Raw genomic sequence first — 19,742 nt, forward strand, 5'->3', positions numbered from 1 at the left:
TCACTCACCTTCATTTGCAATCAAAACTGTAGCTTTTAAAATGAAAAGATGGCACTAATCTTAGCCAATTTTTTGATCACGTAAAGTAGTACAGCAGTCCATAAATACGGCAAGTTATTTTTACCCTTAAAGCATTGTTCATTGTATAATTTAACCGCACAAAAGATTTATATCGCAGGATACAGGATTTTTAGTTCTTTGAGGACTGCAGTAGAAACTGCATATAAAAACTGTTTCTTCAGAAATAATGTGAATAGCTGATTCTTTACTTCAAATTGATTTTTTAATATTCACAACAGAAATTAAGTATTTTTGGCTCAGAAAAGCAAGCTTATTTTGAAACATACAAAAAACAATCAGAATACAGTTCTTCAAACAAAGGTTCAGCATAGTTTCCAATAATGTAACATTTTTAATTCCTTTAATGTACCTGAGTAAGTTGAATGCATTCATCAGAAATCTTCTTGCTGAGCTTCTCTATCAAGGTTTGTGAAGATTCTTCAGAGCCTAAACAATGACCATGTGGTTATATTCAAGCACCATAACAACTATATTTTTGAGCGTATTTCTGGGAAGGTTAGCATTTATAGCCTATCCCTAGTTGCTTCAAGACAGTGGTGGTGAACTCTGAATCATAGAAATTTTCGGCATAGAAGGAGGCCATTAGGCCCATCGTGTCTGCGCTGGCCGAAAGAGAGCTATCCAGCTTAATCCCACTTTCCAGCCCTTGGTCCGCAGCCTTGTAGGTTACGACATTTCAAGTGCATATCCAAGTGGCTAACAAGGGAAATTAAGGATAGTGTTAAATCCAAGGAAGAGGCATATAAATTGGCCAGAAAAAGCAGCAAACCTGAGGACTGGGAGACATTTAGAATTCAGCAGAGGAGGACAAAGGGTTTAATTAAGAGGGGGAAAATAGAGTACGATATGAAGCTTGCCGGGAACATAAAAACTGACTGCAAAAGCTTCTATAGATATGTGAAGAGAAAAAGATTAGTGAAGACAAACATAGGTCCTTTGCAGTCGGATTCAGGTGAATTTATAATGGGGAACAAAGAAATGGCAGACCAATTGAACAAATACTTTGGTTCTGCCTTCTTGAAGGAAGACACAAATAACCTTCTGGAAGTACTAGGGGACAGTGTGTCTAGTGAGAAGGAGGAACTGAAGGATATCCTTATTAGGCCGGAAATTGCCGATAAATCCTCGGGGCCTGATAGTCTGCATCCTAGAGTACTTAAGGAAGTGGCCCTAGAAATAATGAATGCATTGGTGATCATTTTCCAACAGTCTATCGACTATGGATCAGTTCCTATGGAATGGAGGGTAGCTAATGTAACACCACTTTTTAAAAAGGAAGGGAGTGAGAAAGCGGGTAATTATAGACCAGTTAGCCTGACATCAGTGGTGGGGAAAATGGTGGAATCAATTATTAAGGATGAAATAGCAGCGCATTTGGAAAGCAGTGACAGGATCAGTCCAAGTCAGCATGGATTTATGAAGGGGAAATCATGCTTGACAAATCTTCTAGAATTTTTTGTGGATATAACTGGTAGAGTGGACAAGGGAGAACCAGTGGATGTAGTGTATTTGGACTTTCAAATGGCTTTTGACAAGGTCCCACACAAGAGATTGGTGTGCAAAATCAAAGCATATGGTATTGGGGGGTAATATACTGGCGTGGATAGAGAACTGGTTGGCAGACAGGAAGCAGAGAGTCGGAATAAACAGGTCCTTTTCAAAATGGCAGGCAATGACTAGTGGAGTGCCGCAGGACTCAGTGCGGGGACCCCAGCTCTTTACAATATACATCAATGATTTGGATGAAGGAATTGAGTGTAATATCTCCAAGTTTGCAGATGACACTAAACTGGGTGGCGATGAGAGCTGTGAGGGGGACGCTAGGAGGCTGCAGGGTGACTTGGACAGGTTAGGTGCGTGGGGGCAAATGCATGGCAGATGCAGTATAATGTGGATAAATGTGAGGTTATCCATTTTGGGGGCAAAAACACGAAGGCAGAATATTATCTGAATGGCGGCAGATTAGGAAAAGGGGAGGTGCAACGCGACCTGGATGTCATGGTTCATCAGTCACTGAAAGTTGGCATACAGGTACAGCAGGCGGTGAAGGCGGCAAATGGTATGTTGGCCTTCATAGCTAGGGGATTTGAGTATAGGAGCAGGGAGGTCTTACTGCAGTTGTACAGGGCCTTGGTGAGGCCTCACCTGGAATATTGTGTTCGGTTTTGGTCTCCTAATCTGAGGAAGGACGTTCTTGCTATTGAAGGAGTGCAGCGAAGGTTCACCAGACTGATTCCCAGGATGGCAGGACTGACATGAGGAGAGACTGGATCAATTGGGCCTTTATACATTGGAGTTTAGAAGGATGAGAAGGGATCTCATTGAAACATATAAGATTCTGACGGGACGGGACAGGTTAGATGCGGGTAGAATGTTCCCGATGTTGGGGAAGTCCAGAACCAGGGGACGCAGTCTTAAGATAAGAGGTAGGCCATTTAGGACTGAGATGAGTTGTTAACCTGTGGAATTCCCTACCGCAGAGTTGTTGATACCAGTTCATTGGATATATTCAAGAGGGAGTTAGATATGGCCCTTACCGCTAAGGGGATCAAGGGGTATGGAGAGAAAGCGGGAATGGGGTACTGAGGGAATGATCAGCCATGATCTTATTGAATGGTGGTGCAGGCTCGAAGGGCCAAATGGCCTACTCCTGCATCTATTTTCTATGTTTCTACCTATTAAATGCGATGGGGGTTTCAGCCTCTACAACCCTTTCAGTTAGTGAGCTCCAAACCCCCACAACCCTCTGGGTGATATTAGTTCTCAACGCCCCTCTAATCCTTTTACCAATTACTTTAAATCTAGGCCCCCTGGTTATTGACCTCTCTGCTAAGGGAAATAGAGTGGATGGGAAGGACCTATCAAAGCCCCTCAATTAATTATTTCCACTGCAGCAGAGAAGGCGAAGAGGAGATAAAATACAGGTTTTCAAAAAATGTGAAGGGTTTTGATAGTGTGAATAGGAAAATTATATTTTCACTGGTTAGGGATTCAACAATGAGGAGTCATTAATTTAAAATGGTCACTAAGAGAGTGAGGAGAGGGGTTTGAAGTTTCTTTACAAAGAATTATTGGAACATGGAATGTTTTATTACTGGGCTTGGTTGAGGCAGTGATCACATATCTTTTAAAGGAAAATTAGATAAGTATTTGAAGCGAAGAAAAATACTGGGAAACAGGGCAGCAGGATTAATTTTGGACTGCTCCAGCAAAATGCCGGCATCGACAGTGAAGGGTTGAATGGCCTCCTTCTACAGTGTAAACAGGGAGTGTAGTAAACAGTGAGAAAGTGTAGAAAAGTGAGGAGGATAGTAACAGCCTTTAAGTAAACAGACAGGCTGGTGGAATGGGCGGACACATGACAGAAAAATTTTCAACCCAGAAAAGTGAGATGATACATTTTAGTCGGAAAAATGAGGAGACACATGTTAAATGATACAATTTTAAATCGAGCGCAAGAGAGAACCCTGGGGGTGTTTGTGCACAAATCTCTGAAGGTGGCAGGACAGGTTAACAAAGCGGTTATTAAAGCATGTGGGATCCTGGGCTTTATAAATACAAGCATAGAGTACAAAAAACAGGAAGTTACACTAAACCTATATGAAACACGAGTTCAACCCCAGCTGGGGTATTGTATTCAATTCTGGGCACCACACTTTCGGAAGGACATGAAGGCTTTGGAGAGGCTAAAAGAGATTTACTACAATAGTTCCAGAGTGAGGGATTACAGTTACGTGGATAGACGAGAGAAGCTGGGGTTGATCTCCTTGGAGCAGTGAAGGCCATGAGGAGATTTGATAAGAGGTGTTTAAAATCATGAATGGTTTATCTAAAGTAAATAAAGAGGAACTTTTTCCAATGGCAGAAGGGTCGATAACAAGAGGGCATAGATTTAAAGTGATTGGCAAAAGAACCAGAGGTGACATGAGGAAAAACTTTTTTACGCAACAAAGAGTTAGGATTTAGGATGCACTGCCTGATAGGATGGTGGATACAGATTCAATAGTCGTGTTAAACAGGGAATTAGATAAATACTCGAAAGAGAAAAACTGCACGGATACGGGGAAAGACCGGGGTGATTGGGACTCTTCAAAAGAGCCAGCGCAAACACGATGATCCGAATGGTCTCCTTCTGCGCTCTACTATTCTAGGATTCTAAATTTTGATGGTTCTATATGCACTTGTGGATCTTCCATGGTGTTCGTAATGTGTTATAAAATACAATGTTTTATAATGTGGGCCTGCTAAGCCCTGATGCCAACAGTCTATTTCATTCCCAGCAGAGCCAGAAATGCCCTTCCACAACAGGATTTCTGTCTCTCTTGCTGCACTTTGCCTACCTTGCTCAACAAGGTTCATGTGCGCCACTCTCCTACTCTTTCCCTGCCTTCTCTTTTCATGGTGCCTTCTGTCTTCTCTTGCCACCAATCACTTCTCTTTCACCCTCTCCTCAAAAAATAGTTGTGCCTTTTCCTTCACATCACCGCCCATTCTCCATCAAACAGGATCTGTGTCTCCTTCTTTGCTTCTTAATCGGGTCCCAATAACTTATCTGTCTCTCGCCTCACCCTCCCCAACAGCATCGCTCTCCTGTTCCGTCGTATGATACACAGACCTACTGCAACAAAGTCAGAGACAGACTTCTGTGCATGCACATACAATTTTTTCCTCAACTTCACATCCTTCGCTTCTGTTTTCCTATCTACTTATCTATACTCCTTCCCTTTTATTTCATTTCTTTACACCTCTGTTTTTCTCATTCAATTTGTTACTCACAATTCCAACCCATATTTCCTATAGTATTTGCACTGCCACATGAGCAGCCACATGCCCAAGAAAAAAGAGACACACAAGGGAGCACATTACAGTACAGTAGTCGCACTGTAACATGTTCCTGATGATTAGAGGTGAGAGGAGAGAAGGAAGACAGTTGTATGGCGCCATCTGGAAATTTCTCTGCAGAAAAGGCAAACCCTACCAGATGTACACGGCAGATGGTTAGGGGCATGAATGGCCATGTGATGACTCCTGGGGGTTGCAGTTCTAGGAATTTTAGACAAATTTAATATACATTTATATAGCACAGGGTACCTGGAGTTTATAGTGTTTATGGATAGTGGAGGAAATTATTGGCACCAGGTTTACAGGTAATTAATTATCTGAGGAAAAAGACACATATTTTATGCCATAGGGTATGAATGCATCTCAGTAAATATTAATCTAGCCTAGAAATGACTGGCTGTACAAAGTTAAATAATTCTCTGTAAGGCCAATTTGGAGAATGCTCTAATGGAGAAGATTTTTTTGATTTCAGTGCTGTTTGCTATGCAACTTGCAACACTGAAGAAATCTCCATCCAATGTTCACATAAGGGAATCATATAAATGAACCTAACAGAAAATCATAGAATCATAGACATTTACAGCATGGAAGGAGGCCATTCGGCCTATCATGTCCATGCTGGCCACTTTCCAGCTCTTGGTCCGTAGCCCTATAGGTTATGGCACTTCAAGTGCATATCCAAGTACTACTTAAATGTGGTGAGGGTTTCTGCCTCTACCACACTTCCAGACAGTGAGTTCCAGACCCCCACCATCCTCTTGGTGAAAATATTTCACCTCAAATCCCCTCTAAACCTCCTACCAAATACTTTAAATCTATGCCCCCTGGTTGTTGACCCCTCTGCTAAGGGAAATAGGTTCTTCCTATCCAGTCTATCTAGGCCTTTCATAAATGTATACACCTCAATCAGGTCTCCCCTCAGCCTCCTCTGTTCCAAAGAAAACAACCCCAGCCTATCCAGATTTTCCTCATAGCTAAAATTCTCCAGTCCATCCTCATAAATCTCCTCTGTATCCTCTCTAGTGCAATCACATCTTTTCTGTAATGTGGTGACCAGAACTGCACGCAGTAAACTAGCTGTGACCTAATACTGTTTTATACAGTTCAAGCATAACCTCCCTGCTCTTTTATCCTATGCCTCGACTAATAAACACAAGTATCCCATATGCCTTCTTAACCACGTTATCTACCTGTCCTGCTACCTTCAGGGATCTATGGACATGCACTCCAAGGTCCCTTTGTTCCTCTACACTTCTCAGTGTCCTACCATTTATTGTGTATTCTCTCGCCTTGCTAGCCCTCCGCAAAATACTTGGGGTAAAAGCAGGAAACTAATTTTTTCTTAAATTTAAAATATCGGTCTAGCTGAGGCCACAATTTGAACAACATTAAATTACCTGCACTCTCCTCGTTACTCCTTAAAGCAATAAGGGCTTTGGTGGTTTAAAGTTAATTCTCAGAAAGCTAAGTTTTCTCTTTCCTTACAATGGAGGGATGAGCATCAGTTTGTATAGCTATGGGAGGCATGCAGGACAGTGTTCATGCTACAAGTAGTGCCTTGTGTATTGCGAGTAATATTTAAAGCAACTAAAACTTGCTTCCAAAGAACAGGAATATTTAAAAAAATGAAAACAAAAGGGAGGAAATTGCATTGGTTTTGTACTAAACAGGTTCAATCTATGTTGTCACCATGGAGGTCTTCCGTTTCGATTACCTTTCTGAGGTGATTTGGACTTCTGTAATTCCTGCTGGGACAGTGCTTGAAGTTGCTTTATTTCCAAAGTATGAGCGGCTGTGAGCTTCTCCTGGAGTTTTACAAGAGCGGTCTCTTTTTCATTTTTCAAACTGTCACGGACAAGCTCCAGTTGAGCAGCATAAATCTGAGTAAGGCTAATGCGCTGAGCCTCCAAATGAAGCTTTAGCTCAGCCTGTCAATAAACACAAAGATCAGTTTTCTTTATTTTTCATCCTCATTTCTCACACAGACCATTATCTCCTTCCACCTATCAATCCAAGGGTCCAACCAAAAAGTGAGCCATCACCACTCTGATCAATTCCCTGACCAAAAGCATGATGACATAAAATGTTCCTTCTTTAGAAAATGCCACTTACGAACATAAGTCAAGGCTAGGATCAGAACTAGAACATACAATGACTGACAAGGAGACTAGTGTTGCAGACACCAGGCAATTCATGCATTTATTGTAGATGCTATGGAATAATTTTTGTAATTTGAACATGCATTCATAATGTAAAGTTCACAGAATTTGTCCGTTTAACCAATGTAAATTTCTACAATCTTAAATTAATTATAACATTTCAAAGAGACAGACAAAATCCTCTTTGCTTAATTGCTTAAAATCCTCCAAGTTTTATTAAATTAAAAATCAAATCTCTTTCCATATTGACCAATTTTTTGAAGTACAGGGTAGGGGGGGGGGGTGATGGTGATGGTGGGGTGATGGGAGTGAGGAAAAGGTGTCAATGTTAAGAGAGCAATAATGTTGAACTAAATGTAAAGAACCATACCTCTGCCTGCTGCTTAGTTTGTTCCAGCTTAGCCAGGTAATCTTGATCAGATTCAGTATTTCCTTGAACTGCAATAGGATTCTCACATTCTTTGTGCTTTGCATCCTTTGCCTGCGGTGACATAGGTCGCATGTAACTCAGAACAAAAGTTGTGTTTCACTTATTAGAAAAGTCAGTGTTTAAATATGTTACTGCATGATCATGTGCATTTTTAAACTTTTGCAACCAACAGCAGAAACTATATTTAAGGACCCAAGTACTTTAAATTGAGACAATAAATAACACTAATATGCTAGGATCCTGATTGTCTACCAAAGCCAATTACATATTTATTATATTCTAAATTTATCAGATTTACATCCTATATTGGAAGTGTTTGAATATCTCTACCATATTGCTCACATACCTGATTTTCCTCCAATCCAGTATACAGTTCATAAATAGAAACTCCAGTTTGTGCTTCAATCTTCTTCTCCAGTTCTAACTTCTCCTGCTGAGCTATAATTAGACTATTTTCCATTTCCTCTCTTTTTTTGTGAAAGGTTTCTTCCAGCAAGGTTTTCTGCTGTATAAGTTCAGCCAAGCCCAGCTGTTCAGCTCGAACAGACTCCAGCTGGTGCCGGAGATGGTCCCTTTCAGTCTGTAGACTGACTAAGGATTCAGATACTGGTTTCTCTCTCAAGTGCTGAATTTGGGTTAAGAGAGATTCTTTTTCTTGAATAAGGTTAATCTGATTTTGTTGCATCTCATCTCTTTCTAAAACAATAATCTTCATTGAATTTTGTAGTGAAATTATTTGCTCCATTAGGTTTTCCTTCTGCTGTTCATGTTCCTTTAATGAACAGGAAACAGTAAAATCTGGTTTTTTAGTCTGATTTTCAATTTTTGCTTTGATTAAATTAGTTTGCTGGTGTTCTTGGATCTCTACTTCAACATCTGGCAGTTTCTGACTCTCAACTCTGTCTGTTTTCTCATACCTTTCTGTAGCCTCTTTTAGAAATGACAGGTCTTCTTTCAAGTGTAAAATTTCATTTTGCCTCAAAATCAAAACCTCCGAAAGATCTGAAAGTCTCTTAGATAGCTCACTCTTGTCCTGTTGAGCTATCTCAAGTTTTTCCATGAGTTCAGTTGCATCTTTTTCAATTACCTCTCTGCTTCCTATTTCAGGTTGGCCACTGGAATTGTCCAGCTGCACTTCATTTATCACTGTGCACTTTTCAGCATCTTTCCTCAACTCTGACAGCTGGAGCTGTTCACTTAAGGACTTTAACTTGGCTTCATATTCAATTTCTTGCTTAATCATCTTTTCTTCAATGTGTGACTTCATTTTCAGCAGACAATCATATTCATCCCGTAATTCTTGAAAGTTAACTTCAAAGTTTTTCTCAGCAAAAGAAAAGGTGTTCCTTTGACTCTCAACCTCCTCTTTGAGTTCTGTCTCACGGGCTTCAAGCTGTCCATTAACTATAGTAAGCCTTTCTATGTGTCCTCTCATTTCTGAAAGCTCATTTTCACTAACTGATGCCAACTTATTCCCTTCAGATATAATATGAATATTCAACTTTTCTTCCAATTGTGTTTTGGTTTCTTTTAGATCTTCATTTTCTTCCTGAAGCCCAATGATTTTTATTTCCATAGCTTCCTGTTGCTCAAACTGTTTCTCCAAAACTTTATTCCTGGCTTGTAGCTCTAGGATTCCCTTTTCCAGTGTACTCTTTTCTTTCCCAACTTCTCTCAGTGCTTCAATTTCTGTTTCAAGTTCACTTATTTGCAAATGCATCTCTTCCACTTTAACATTCTTAAGAGACAACTGTAGTTCTTCATTTAACATGGACATCTCAGATAACAGATGGTTATTTTTAATGACTATATTATCCCTTTCACATTTCATCTCTTCCATTTTTTTACTGAATTCTGTTTGCAACCTTTCCAATTGCTGACTCTGTTTCAAGGTCATATGTTCTTGAAGATTACAGACATTTAATTTATGTTCCCTTTCTAGATCTTCTTTTAGCTTACTTAGCTCTTCTTCATGGCTGAAAAGAAGTTGAGTCCTTACTTTTTCTAATTCAGCTTCCTGGGATTCAGCCATCCTATCCAAAACTTCATCTTTTTCCCTCTCCAGCATATCAAGCTTAATTTTATAATTGGTAACTTCTGCCTCATGCTTAGACTCCAGTTCTTTATTAGACTCTGAAGTAGCTATCAGTTGGGCCTTCAATTGTTCAACCATGTCTTTCAGTTCTTTTACCTCCTGTATTTTGTACTTTTGATCAGTAATACTTTCGGAGACTTTCTGAATTTGACCTTTTGCGAAGCTGAGCTCTTGTAAGAGATCTTGGACTTGGTCCTGCAGCTGTATCTTTTTTTCAGAAGCTTTTTCCAGCTGTTGTGTCATTTCCTGTTTTATTTGATCTCTCTGAAAATGTGAGTCTCTTAATTTGACATTCAGTTCATTGATTGCCAAATTTAACAAATTAATTTGTTCCTCATTGACTAAGTTATTGACAGAATGGCCCAAAGCCATTTCCATTTCAGTCTTGTGCTGCTCAATAAGTCTTCTAATCTCCGAAGTATGCTGCTGCTGCAGTTCTTGTTTCATTTGTACTATCTGTTTTCCATACATTTCATCCAATTCCGCTTGAAGTTGCTCCATTTTCCGATGATTTTCTATTTCAATCCTTTGTATGGTTTCCAATTCAGACAAATTTCCCATGTGACAGCGTTTCTGAAGTGCTTCTACAGTACCCATTAGCTGTTTTATTTCATCTGATGACAGTCTCTCCCTTTGCTTTGAGCTAGTGAGTTCAGTTCTTAGGTTCTCAGTCTCTTGATTCCTTTGCAATATCTGTTCATTTAAATCTTGAACTAATTTATCAGAAGCAAGCATTTTATCATTCAACAATAATGTAGAATTTTCATGTTCTTTAACTGTTTTCTCAAGCTGTTCAATTAGTTGGTCTTTGCTATATAACTGCAGTGCAATATCAGTCTTTTCATTGTCAGTCTGTTTGTAAAAAAAAAAAATTTAAGGATGAATATTCTAAACATTCACATTCATTTGCAAACAAAGCTTTGTTTGATGTGGTGTTGGAAAAAGTAAACTTTAACATGCATCCTTTCACTAAACCCAACAGGCTTAAAGCAGCTTAAAAAGAATGTTCTCAGTTTCAATAGATTGTGTTGATAACATCACCAAAATGGGCACGCCATCGACAAAGAGAAGCCTCACGTGGCCTGGAGTGGCTCCATTAATTTCAATGGAAACTGCAACTTCAGATTAGCCTGAAAAGTGATCTGGGGTTGTCCAATCTCAGAAATACCTGTATTAACTCCATGTTGACAAATATCAGGTGAGCTAGTGGGAAAGAAGAAATCGCCTAAAATAGATCATCTGAATGTATAGCACAATAATAAGAAAAAAGTATGTAATTTATTGCCCTACTCCTTAATGGTTGCAACAGGATAAAAATATTGGGACAAAAGAACAAGCTCCGAATAGAATGTGCTCCCAAGGTGTTCTGAATTGGACAATCCAAACTCAATGTAAAAGTTGTGCGTGCTGCTGTCTCCTAATGGGCGAGTCTTGTAAAGTCACAAGCAATCCCAAAGTAAATATGTTGAATTCCAAGAAGAGCAAATCCAACATGTTTGTTTTGAGGTTACTGCCAGTTGCACGAGGTCAGTACACAGGTCAAAAGCAAGTGAAAAGAACATGGAATTAGAGCAACAGAAAAACAATTCAAGTCACTAATGTAACATGACATTAGTAGAGGACCCCAACACCAATCCCAGAGGCACTCCGTTTCTCCTACCCCTCCCCCCAACCTTCAACTGACATAGCTTCTCCAACAAGTACTCATTCCTTCCTATCCTTCAGCCAATTTCTTATCCATTTCTAGGTTTTACCTTGAATCCTCACAGCTTTTAGCAGAACGTTTTCAAATATTCTGTGGATATACCGTGTTGTAAGGCTTCCTACTGTATATTTAGCAATCATTTCCTCAGAAAATGGTCAAGGAGAATCAGGCAGGATCATCCCCTTCTGAATCCACGCTGGCTATTGCTTTTTAGGTTAATTATTCCTAATAATTAATTTCATTATTTTACCCAGTATTGTTGCAAAACTAATAGGTTAATACTTGTTCTGTTTGTTTTGTTACACTTTTTAAAAATAAGCATCACATTATCCTCTTTCCAATTTACCTAGCATGCATTACTAAAACAGAACAGTGCATCCCAAAAGAGGCAGTCTTGGACTAATTATCCAGGGACTATCATACAAAAAAAAATCTTCTTAGCAATCACCAGAAGTGCTAGAATTAACAAAGTTAACATAAAAATAAATACAGCACATTGCTTCAGTTGAACTATTACTGCATGGTGTGGATGATGGTCAATACTGAGGAGGACTGCAACAAATTACAGGAGGACATTAATAAATTGCAGAATGGGCATATAATTGGCAAATGAATTTCAACACAGATAAATGTGAGGTATTACATTTTGGTAGGAAGAATAGGGAGGTCATATGTTACTTGGAGGGTGCGACACTGGGTGGAGTAGAGGAACAAAGGGATCTCGGAGTACAAATACACTAATCATAAAAGTAGCTACACAGGTTAACAAGGCCATAAAAAAGCAAACCAAGCACTCAGGTTTATTTCTAGAGGGATAGAATTGAAAAGTAATAAAGTTTTGCTAAACTTGTATCTAACCTTGGTTAGACCACACTTGGAGGACTATGTACCATTCTGGACGTCATATTATAAAAAGGATAAAGAGACACTGGAAAGTGTGCAGAAAAGATTTACAAGGATGATACCAGAAATGTGAGGGTCTACCTAGCAGGAAAAGATGAACAGTCTAAGTCTCTCTTCTTTTGAAAAGAGAAAGCTGAAGGATGACCTAATAAAGGTCTTTAAAATTATGAAAGGTTTTGTAGAGTTACGGAGAGAATGTTTCCACTTGTGGGGAAGAGCAAAACTAGAGGCCATCAATATAAGATAGTCGCTAAGAAATCCAATAGGGAATTCAGAAGAAACTTATTTCTCTGTTGGTCGGAGCAAACCAGGAAATAGTGGGGACTTGTAAAAAGGGAACAGCAATAATCATGGGTGATTTTAACATCCACATTTATTGGACAAATCAAATTGGTAAGGGGAGCCCTGAGGAAGATTCATAGAGTGCATAAGGGACGGGTTCCTTGAGCAGTATGTAACGGAACCAACCGGGGGCAGGCTATCTTAGATCTGGTCCTGTGTAATGAGACAGGATTAATAAACAATCCCCTAGTAAAGGATCCCCTTGGAATGACTGATCATAGCATGATTGAATTTCAAATTCAGATGGAGGGTGAGAAAGTTGGATCTCAAACCAGTGTACTAAGCTTAAATAAAGGAGACTATGAAGGTATGAGGGCAGAGTTGGCTAAAGTGGACTGGGAAACAGATTAAAGTGTAGGACAGTTGATGAACAGTGGCATACATTTAAGGAGATAATTCACAGCTCTCAAGAAAAATATATTCCACTGAGGAGGAAGGGTGTAAAAGAAAAGATAGTCATCCGTGGCTAGCTAAAAAAATAAAGGACGGTATCCAATTAAAAACAAGGGCATGCAAAGTGGCCAAAACTAGTGGGAAGGACATAAGATTGGGAAGCTTTTAAAAGCCAGCAAAGAATGACTCAAAAAATGATTAAGAAAGGGAAGATAGACTATGAAAGTAAACTAGCACGAGATATAAAAACAGATAGCAAGAGTATCTATAGGTATATAAAAAGGAAAAGAGTGGCTAAAGTAAATGTTGGTCCCTTAGAGGATGAGACTGGGGAATTAATAATGGGGAACATGGAGATGGCAGAAACTCTGAACAAATATTTTGTATCAGTCTTTATGGTAATGAACAAACAATATTCCAACAGTGGACTGTAGGGGGGGGGGGGGGGAGGAACTTAACACAATCTCAATCACTAAGGCGGCACTCAATAAGATAATAGCAGATAAATCCCCTGGACCTGATGGCCTGCATCCTAAGGTCTTTAGAGAACTAGCAGCAGGGATGCATTGGTTGTAATTTACCAAAATTCCCTGGATTCTAGGGAGGTCCCAGCAGATTAGAAAACTGCAAATATAACGCCCCTATTTTAAAAAAGAGGCAGACAAAAAGCAGGAAACTATAGACCAGCTAGTCTAACATCTGTGGTTGGGAAAATGTTGCAATCCATTATTAAAAAAGCAGTAGCAGGACATTTGGAAAAGCATAATTCAGTCAGGTAGAGTCAGCATGGATTTATGAAGGGGAAGTCATGTTTGACAAATTTGCTGGAATTCTTTGAAGATGTAACGAACAGTGGTATATTTGGACTTCCAGAAGGCATTTGGCAAGGTGCCACATAAAAGGTTACTGCACAAGATAAAAGTTCACGGGGTTGGGGATAATATATTAGCATGGATAGAGGATTAGCTAACTAACAGAAAACAGAGAGTCGGGATAAATGGTTCATTCTCTGGTTGGCAATCAGTAACTGGTAGGGTGCTGCAGGGATCAGTGCTAGGACCCCAACTATTTACAATCTATATTAACGAATTGGAAGAAAGGACCGAGTGTAACGTAGCCAAGTTTGCTAATGATACAAAGATAGGAGGAAAAGCCATGTGTGAGGAGGACAAAAAATCTGCAAAAGGACAGACACAGGCTAAGTGAGTGGGCAAAAATTTGGCAGATGGAGTACAATGTTGGAAAGTGTGAGGTCATGCACTTTGGCAGCAAAAAAATCAAAGAGCAAGTTATTATTTAAATGGAGAAAAATTGCAAAGTGCTGCAGTACAGCAGGACCTGGGGTACTTGTGCATGAGACACAAAAGGTTAGTATGCAGGTGCAGCAAGTGATCAGGAAGGCCAATGGAATCTTGGCCTTTATTGCAAAGGGGATGGATTATAAAAGCAGGGAAGTCTTGCTACAGTTATACAGGGTATTGGTGAGGCCACACCTGGAATACTGCATACAGTTTTGGTTTCCTTATTTACAAAAGGATATACTTGCTTTGGAGGCAGTTCAGAGAAGGTTGATTCCGGAGATGAGGGGGTTGACTTACGAGGAAAGGTTGAGTAGGTTGGGCCTCTACTCATTGGAATTCAGAAGAATGAGAGGTGTTCTTATCGAAACGTATAAGATTATGAGGGGGCTTGACAAGGTGGATGCAGAGAGGATGTTTCCACTGATAGGGGAAACGAGAACTAGGGGGCATAATCTTAGAATAAGGGGCTGCCCATTTAAAACAGAGATGAGGAGAAATTTCTTCTGAGGGTTGTAAATCTGTGGAATTTGTGCCTCAGAGAGGTGTGGAAGCTGGGACATTGACTAAATTTAAGACAGAGATAGACAGTTTCTTAACCGAGAAGGGAATAAGGGATTATGGGAAGCATGCAGGGAGGTGGACCTGAGTCCATGATCGGATCAGCCATAATCGTATTAAATGTCGGAGCAAGCTCAAGGGGTCGTATGGCCTGCTCGTTCTCCTATTTCTTATGTTCTTATTTACCCAGTGAGTGGTGAGTATGTGGAAGCCGCTGCCACAGGGAGTGGTTGAAGTGAATAGTATAGATACAATTAAGGGACGGTTAGATAAGCATGAGGAAGAAGGGAATAAAGGATTATGCTGATAGAGTTAGATGAGGAAAGACGCAGAAGATGGGAGAAGGCTCAAGTTAAGCATAAATCTAGCATGGACTGGTTGGGCCAAATGGTGTGTTCTGTGCTGTATATCCTATGTATATTTTATTTACTCGTGCACATATACAAGGATGTGTTGCCTTTGTGGAAATGGTCTGAGCTTACTAATACAAACTGTTAAAAGGACAAGAAAATATTTTCTTATTTGTGGAATAGCTGCTTCAGGTTAAATACAAGGCATGAAGGAATTGGCCTCAACATGAATGTTGAATTCTAACAAAATAGGCAAATTTACAATTGCCAGTATTATTGCACTCTCAGTCTATTGGCTGTATTTATTATATTGTAAGTTTAATATCTGGATGTGATCAGCAACAGAAGAAAAACATTTTTAACTACAAATCGCTGTGGAACTTTGTTGTCTACTTTTTAAATAATCCTTAAATTTAAACATTAGACCAGTTTTATTTCTTGTGAACTATTTTAAACAGTGTCTTTGCAGCTAATGTAAACGTTGAATATTATTCAGAAATGATCCAGAAACAATTACTAATAGACAATAGATATTGAGGAACAAAATTATGGCAATGGTCATTACATGTTCAAAATTATAATTAAAAAAATACAATTAACACGAATCACACCACTGCTCAGAGTGTGAAAACCTATGAAAACAGAATTAAATGGTTCCTGCATAAGAACAATACATCTCACTATAAACATGTTTAGCTTTTATGCTCCAAAAATAGGCATACCACAGCATGATCTTGAAGTTGGGCCTGTAGATATTTTATTTGCTGCTGACATTCCTCATTCATTTTCTGGAAGGTTTTCAGCTGTTGTTCCTGTTCATCAATCTGCATTTGATAGGTAATGAGCTGCTGCTTTGAATGTATTAAGTCAGCTGCTGTGGTACCATGACTAGTACTTCTCACAGCTTCACTGGCCTGTAACTGCAATTTATATAACAGAAAAATACATGAATTTCAAACTGTTAGCTTTGTGAAATAAGCAGATTATACCCATACCAATTATAATTCACTTCATAAAGTGAAAAAGACTACAAAAAATGCTGTCAAGTCTTTCAGTGCTACAAATACAACATTTAAAGCTATGGATTTACAGTAAAGTCAAGAAACACTCATTCTTGTTGCTCCTGAACAAGATTTGGAACATCAAGAGATTATATAAAGAACAGCATCAGTAAAAGTCATCTCACTTTCCCAAACCCTTTTAAAAGAACAAATAAGGACAAACAAGGCACAACGAACTTTGCGTCTGAATCCAGGAGAACAGTAGATTTAATCTCTCACTTTTATTTCAGTATCAGATTGTTAACAGCAATAATACAGGGAAAATGTAATTTTTTTTGACTGAAATTAAACAAGATTACATACACTACTAATGATGGCAAACTTCTGTTGGCAGAACATGGCTGGGACTGTTTTGATATGATGCAAGAATGTAAGGTGATGTCTCAACATTACAGAAATAAAAATGCATATTTTTAAAAGTTTTTATTAATTTATGTTTTTGTATGTTTGTTAATTGGTCCATTGCAATTTGCAAATCCATTCACTGAGAATCTTACATAGTTCAATACATTATGGAGTGGTAAAGGTCAACAGGACCATGGTCTTTTCTCAGCAGAGGGCTTAGAATGAGCAGTGAAGGGCAGGCAGGGAGCTCACGAGGTACTGGGTGTGGGTGAAGTTTGATCAATTATCATCTTCAGAGGGCTCATGTAGTTAATGGAAAGCTACTATTTCTCATAGTTTCACTGGTCCGCAGTCACCCAGTCATCTAATCACCCTGGTCTTCATGAGTGTTGAGGAATTTGGGGTTGTGGTGGGGTGAACCTTTAGAAAGGATGCCTACACGTAATGGTTTTCCCCAGCTCCATGTGCAGTGATATATTACTCACTCAGATTGGCAAATGTCTCCCAGTTACTTGGTCAACATGCTTATGGTATCTGGTGATGCAGTTTCCTGCCACAAGAAGCAAAACTGGAAGAGCTTGCATGTAATGATTAGGCTTTCACTTTTCTAAGACATTAAAGCTAATGCAAGACTAGTTGGACACATGCCAATAGTTACTGATCTTAACTTATTTTTTCATCAGTTCCCAAGAATCACACTGAAATTTCCATTGTTAATTTGCAACACATTACTTTAGCCAAAGAAAGAGAGAGAGAAAAAAAGTTTTACCATGAAAAATTAAACAACATATAGAAACATAGAAAACAGACGCAGAAGCAGGCCATTTGGCCCTTCGAGCCTGCACCACCATTCAATATCATGGCTGATCATTCACCTCAGTACCCCTTTCCTGCTTTCTCTCCATACCCCTTTAGCTGTCAGGGTCTTATCTAACTCCCTCTTGAATATATCTAACGAACTGCATCAACAGCTCTGTGGTAGAGAATTCCAGAGGTTAACAATTCTGAGTGAAGGAGTTTCTCCTCATCTCGGTCCTAAATGGCTTACCCCTTATCCTTAGACTGTGATTCCTGGTTCTGGACTTCCCCAACATCGGGATCATTCTTCCTGCATCTAACCTGTCCAGTCCCATCAGAATTTTATATGTTTCTATGAGATCCCCTCTCATTCTTTTAACCTTCAGTTATAGCTAGCGTACAAAATGAAATACAGTAGGTCACTTATTTTTATACTTTTAATAGGATTTCTAAAGAAAGATTATTTGCCTTGTTGGATCACCTTCAATGCTCGATTCAAAGGCATCTTCTACGCACTGCTAAACTGGACAATTATTGGATTGAGGAAAGACACAAGAAATGATTTGTATGTGCAATTTAAGGGAGGGAAAAACACTTACAGCATACCAAAACATGGGTGCAATTCTACTGAGGGGAAGAGCTTAATATAATTTAACAGATTCCAGCCAATAAGAAAACATGGCTGTCCTGTTGGACACAGACACTTGTTCTTTTTAAATAAAAGAAAAATACATTAAAATCACGGGATCTGACTTCCATGATGCTCATGAAAAAGCTTCTGCCTTACCCAAGACAATCAATATTCCCTTACAACTACTCAACAAGGAGTGGGCCCAGCTTGTCTGATGTCATTCTGACTGTTTTAAAGCAGTCCAATAAAATACTAATTTGCCTTAACCAGAGCATGAAATGGCCAGGCCTATTGATGTGTCATGTGAACTTTGCAAAATCCACTAGCTGTGAATTTATGTTTCCTGGATGTGTGGCCTTCTCCCCAACCTCCTCACCAAGCAACAAAGAACCCATCAGTGTTGGTTGTGTGCAAATCTGTGAGTTGAGCAGAAAAATGTGGTACTATTTTGACATGAATGGTAATGATGAATTTTACCTGCTGAAACTGAATTTGTAGTTTTTGACTTTGCTCTGTCAAATCCAAAAATTCTTGTAGAATCTCGTCCTTTTCCTTCCTAGCTTGCTGTAGATTAGCAGTGAGCTGAGTAATAATACCATCTCTCTGCTTGATTGCAGCTTCAAAGTCCTGTAGCTGAGTAAAGATCATAAGAATTAGGAAAAAATATAATTGTATAACGTAAATAGCACAATTCATTTATAAAATAAAATACTTGCATTTATATAGCGCCTTTCATGACCTCAGGAGGTCCCAATTACAGCCAATTAAGTACTTCTGAAGCAGTCATTGTTGTAATATATCAGCCAATTTGCACACAGCAAGCTCCCACAAACAGCAATGTGATAGTGATCAAATAATCTGTTTTAGTGATATTGATTGAGGGATAAATATTGGACAGGACACCAGGACAACTCCACTACTCTTCTTCGAAATAGTGCCATGGGATCTTTTACGCCCACCTGAGAAAGCAGACGGGGCCTCGGTTTAACGTCTTATCTGAAAGACTTAATTATGCAATTAAGACTACTCAATTAATCGTGAATTCCTTACTCAGGTCTTTCTATATTGCACCTTTGGCATGGATAACACAGCTTCTCAGTACTGAATGTATAACAAAATTAACCTGAGTACTCACTACTGCCACTTTTTGTGTGAGTAACTGGATCATCTTATAATGGTTATTTCACACTAGTAAAGATGGCATATGACTTCTGTATAAATGTAAAACTTGCCAATAAAAACAAGTTTGGAAATTTTAAAAATAGCGCTTTTGGAAACTTTTCCCCCAAGTGTGCCAACAATGGAGCTATCCAATTGGTCAATCAAAAAAAAATACTGGTGTAGGTAGTTGGAAACTAATGAGCAGCATGCCACTTGTATATTTGAATCTGCATTCACAAACCTCTACTTTTTCTAACTAGTAATATTTCTCTGTAATTAAAAACAATACAGGGCACAGGTAAGCCTGAAATCTAGAAGATTAAATATTTTTTATTGCTTTTTTTTTGCAGCTCAACTATTTCTTTGAACAACGATATTGGTATCTATACATATAGATTAAAATATTCTGCATTTATCCAAAGAATATACAATATCATCTGGACTGAGTGCAGGGGTTTGCGAAATCTAGTGCAAGAATAAATGTATTTAAACTAATTTTAATAAAGTGTTTCAAGAACTTCAAAATGTCCAATGCTTGTCAATTGTAAGAAAAACTTTTAAATTATGTGTGAACAAACCAAATGTAA

The 19,742-nt window shown here is 38.9% G+C and overlaps 1 protein-coding gene across 1 annotated transcript in view; it reads right to left on the reverse strand.

The window, feature by feature from the left end:
• The window catches only part of akap9 (A kinase (PRKA) anchor protein 9), a 353,045-nt gene that overhangs the window by 230,821 nt on the left and 102,482 nt on the right, over positions 1–19,742 (reverse strand). The window contains exons 6-11 of the mRNA XM_070880224.1: positions 18,472–18,627; positions 15,882–16,079; positions 7,859–10,459; positions 7,453–7,563; positions 6,638–6,851; positions 431–507 (exon numbers count right to left, since the gene is read on the reverse strand). Of these exons, the coding sequence (XP_070736325.1) occupies positions 431–507; positions 6,638–6,851; positions 7,453–7,563; positions 7,859–10,459; positions 15,882–16,079; positions 18,472–18,627 (3,357 nt within the window). The remainder of the gene's footprint in view (positions 1–430; positions 508–6,637; positions 6,852–7,452; positions 7,564–7,858; positions 10,460–15,881; positions 16,080–18,471; positions 18,628–19,742) is intronic.

This window comes from Pristiophorus japonicus, chromosome 5, assembly GCF_044704955.1.
Source record: "Pristiophorus japonicus isolate sPriJap1 chromosome 5, sPriJap1.hap1, whole genome shotgun sequence".
Classification (NCBI taxonomy): Eukaryota; Metazoa; Chordata; class Chondrichthyes; family Pristiophoridae; genus Pristiophorus; species Pristiophorus japonicus.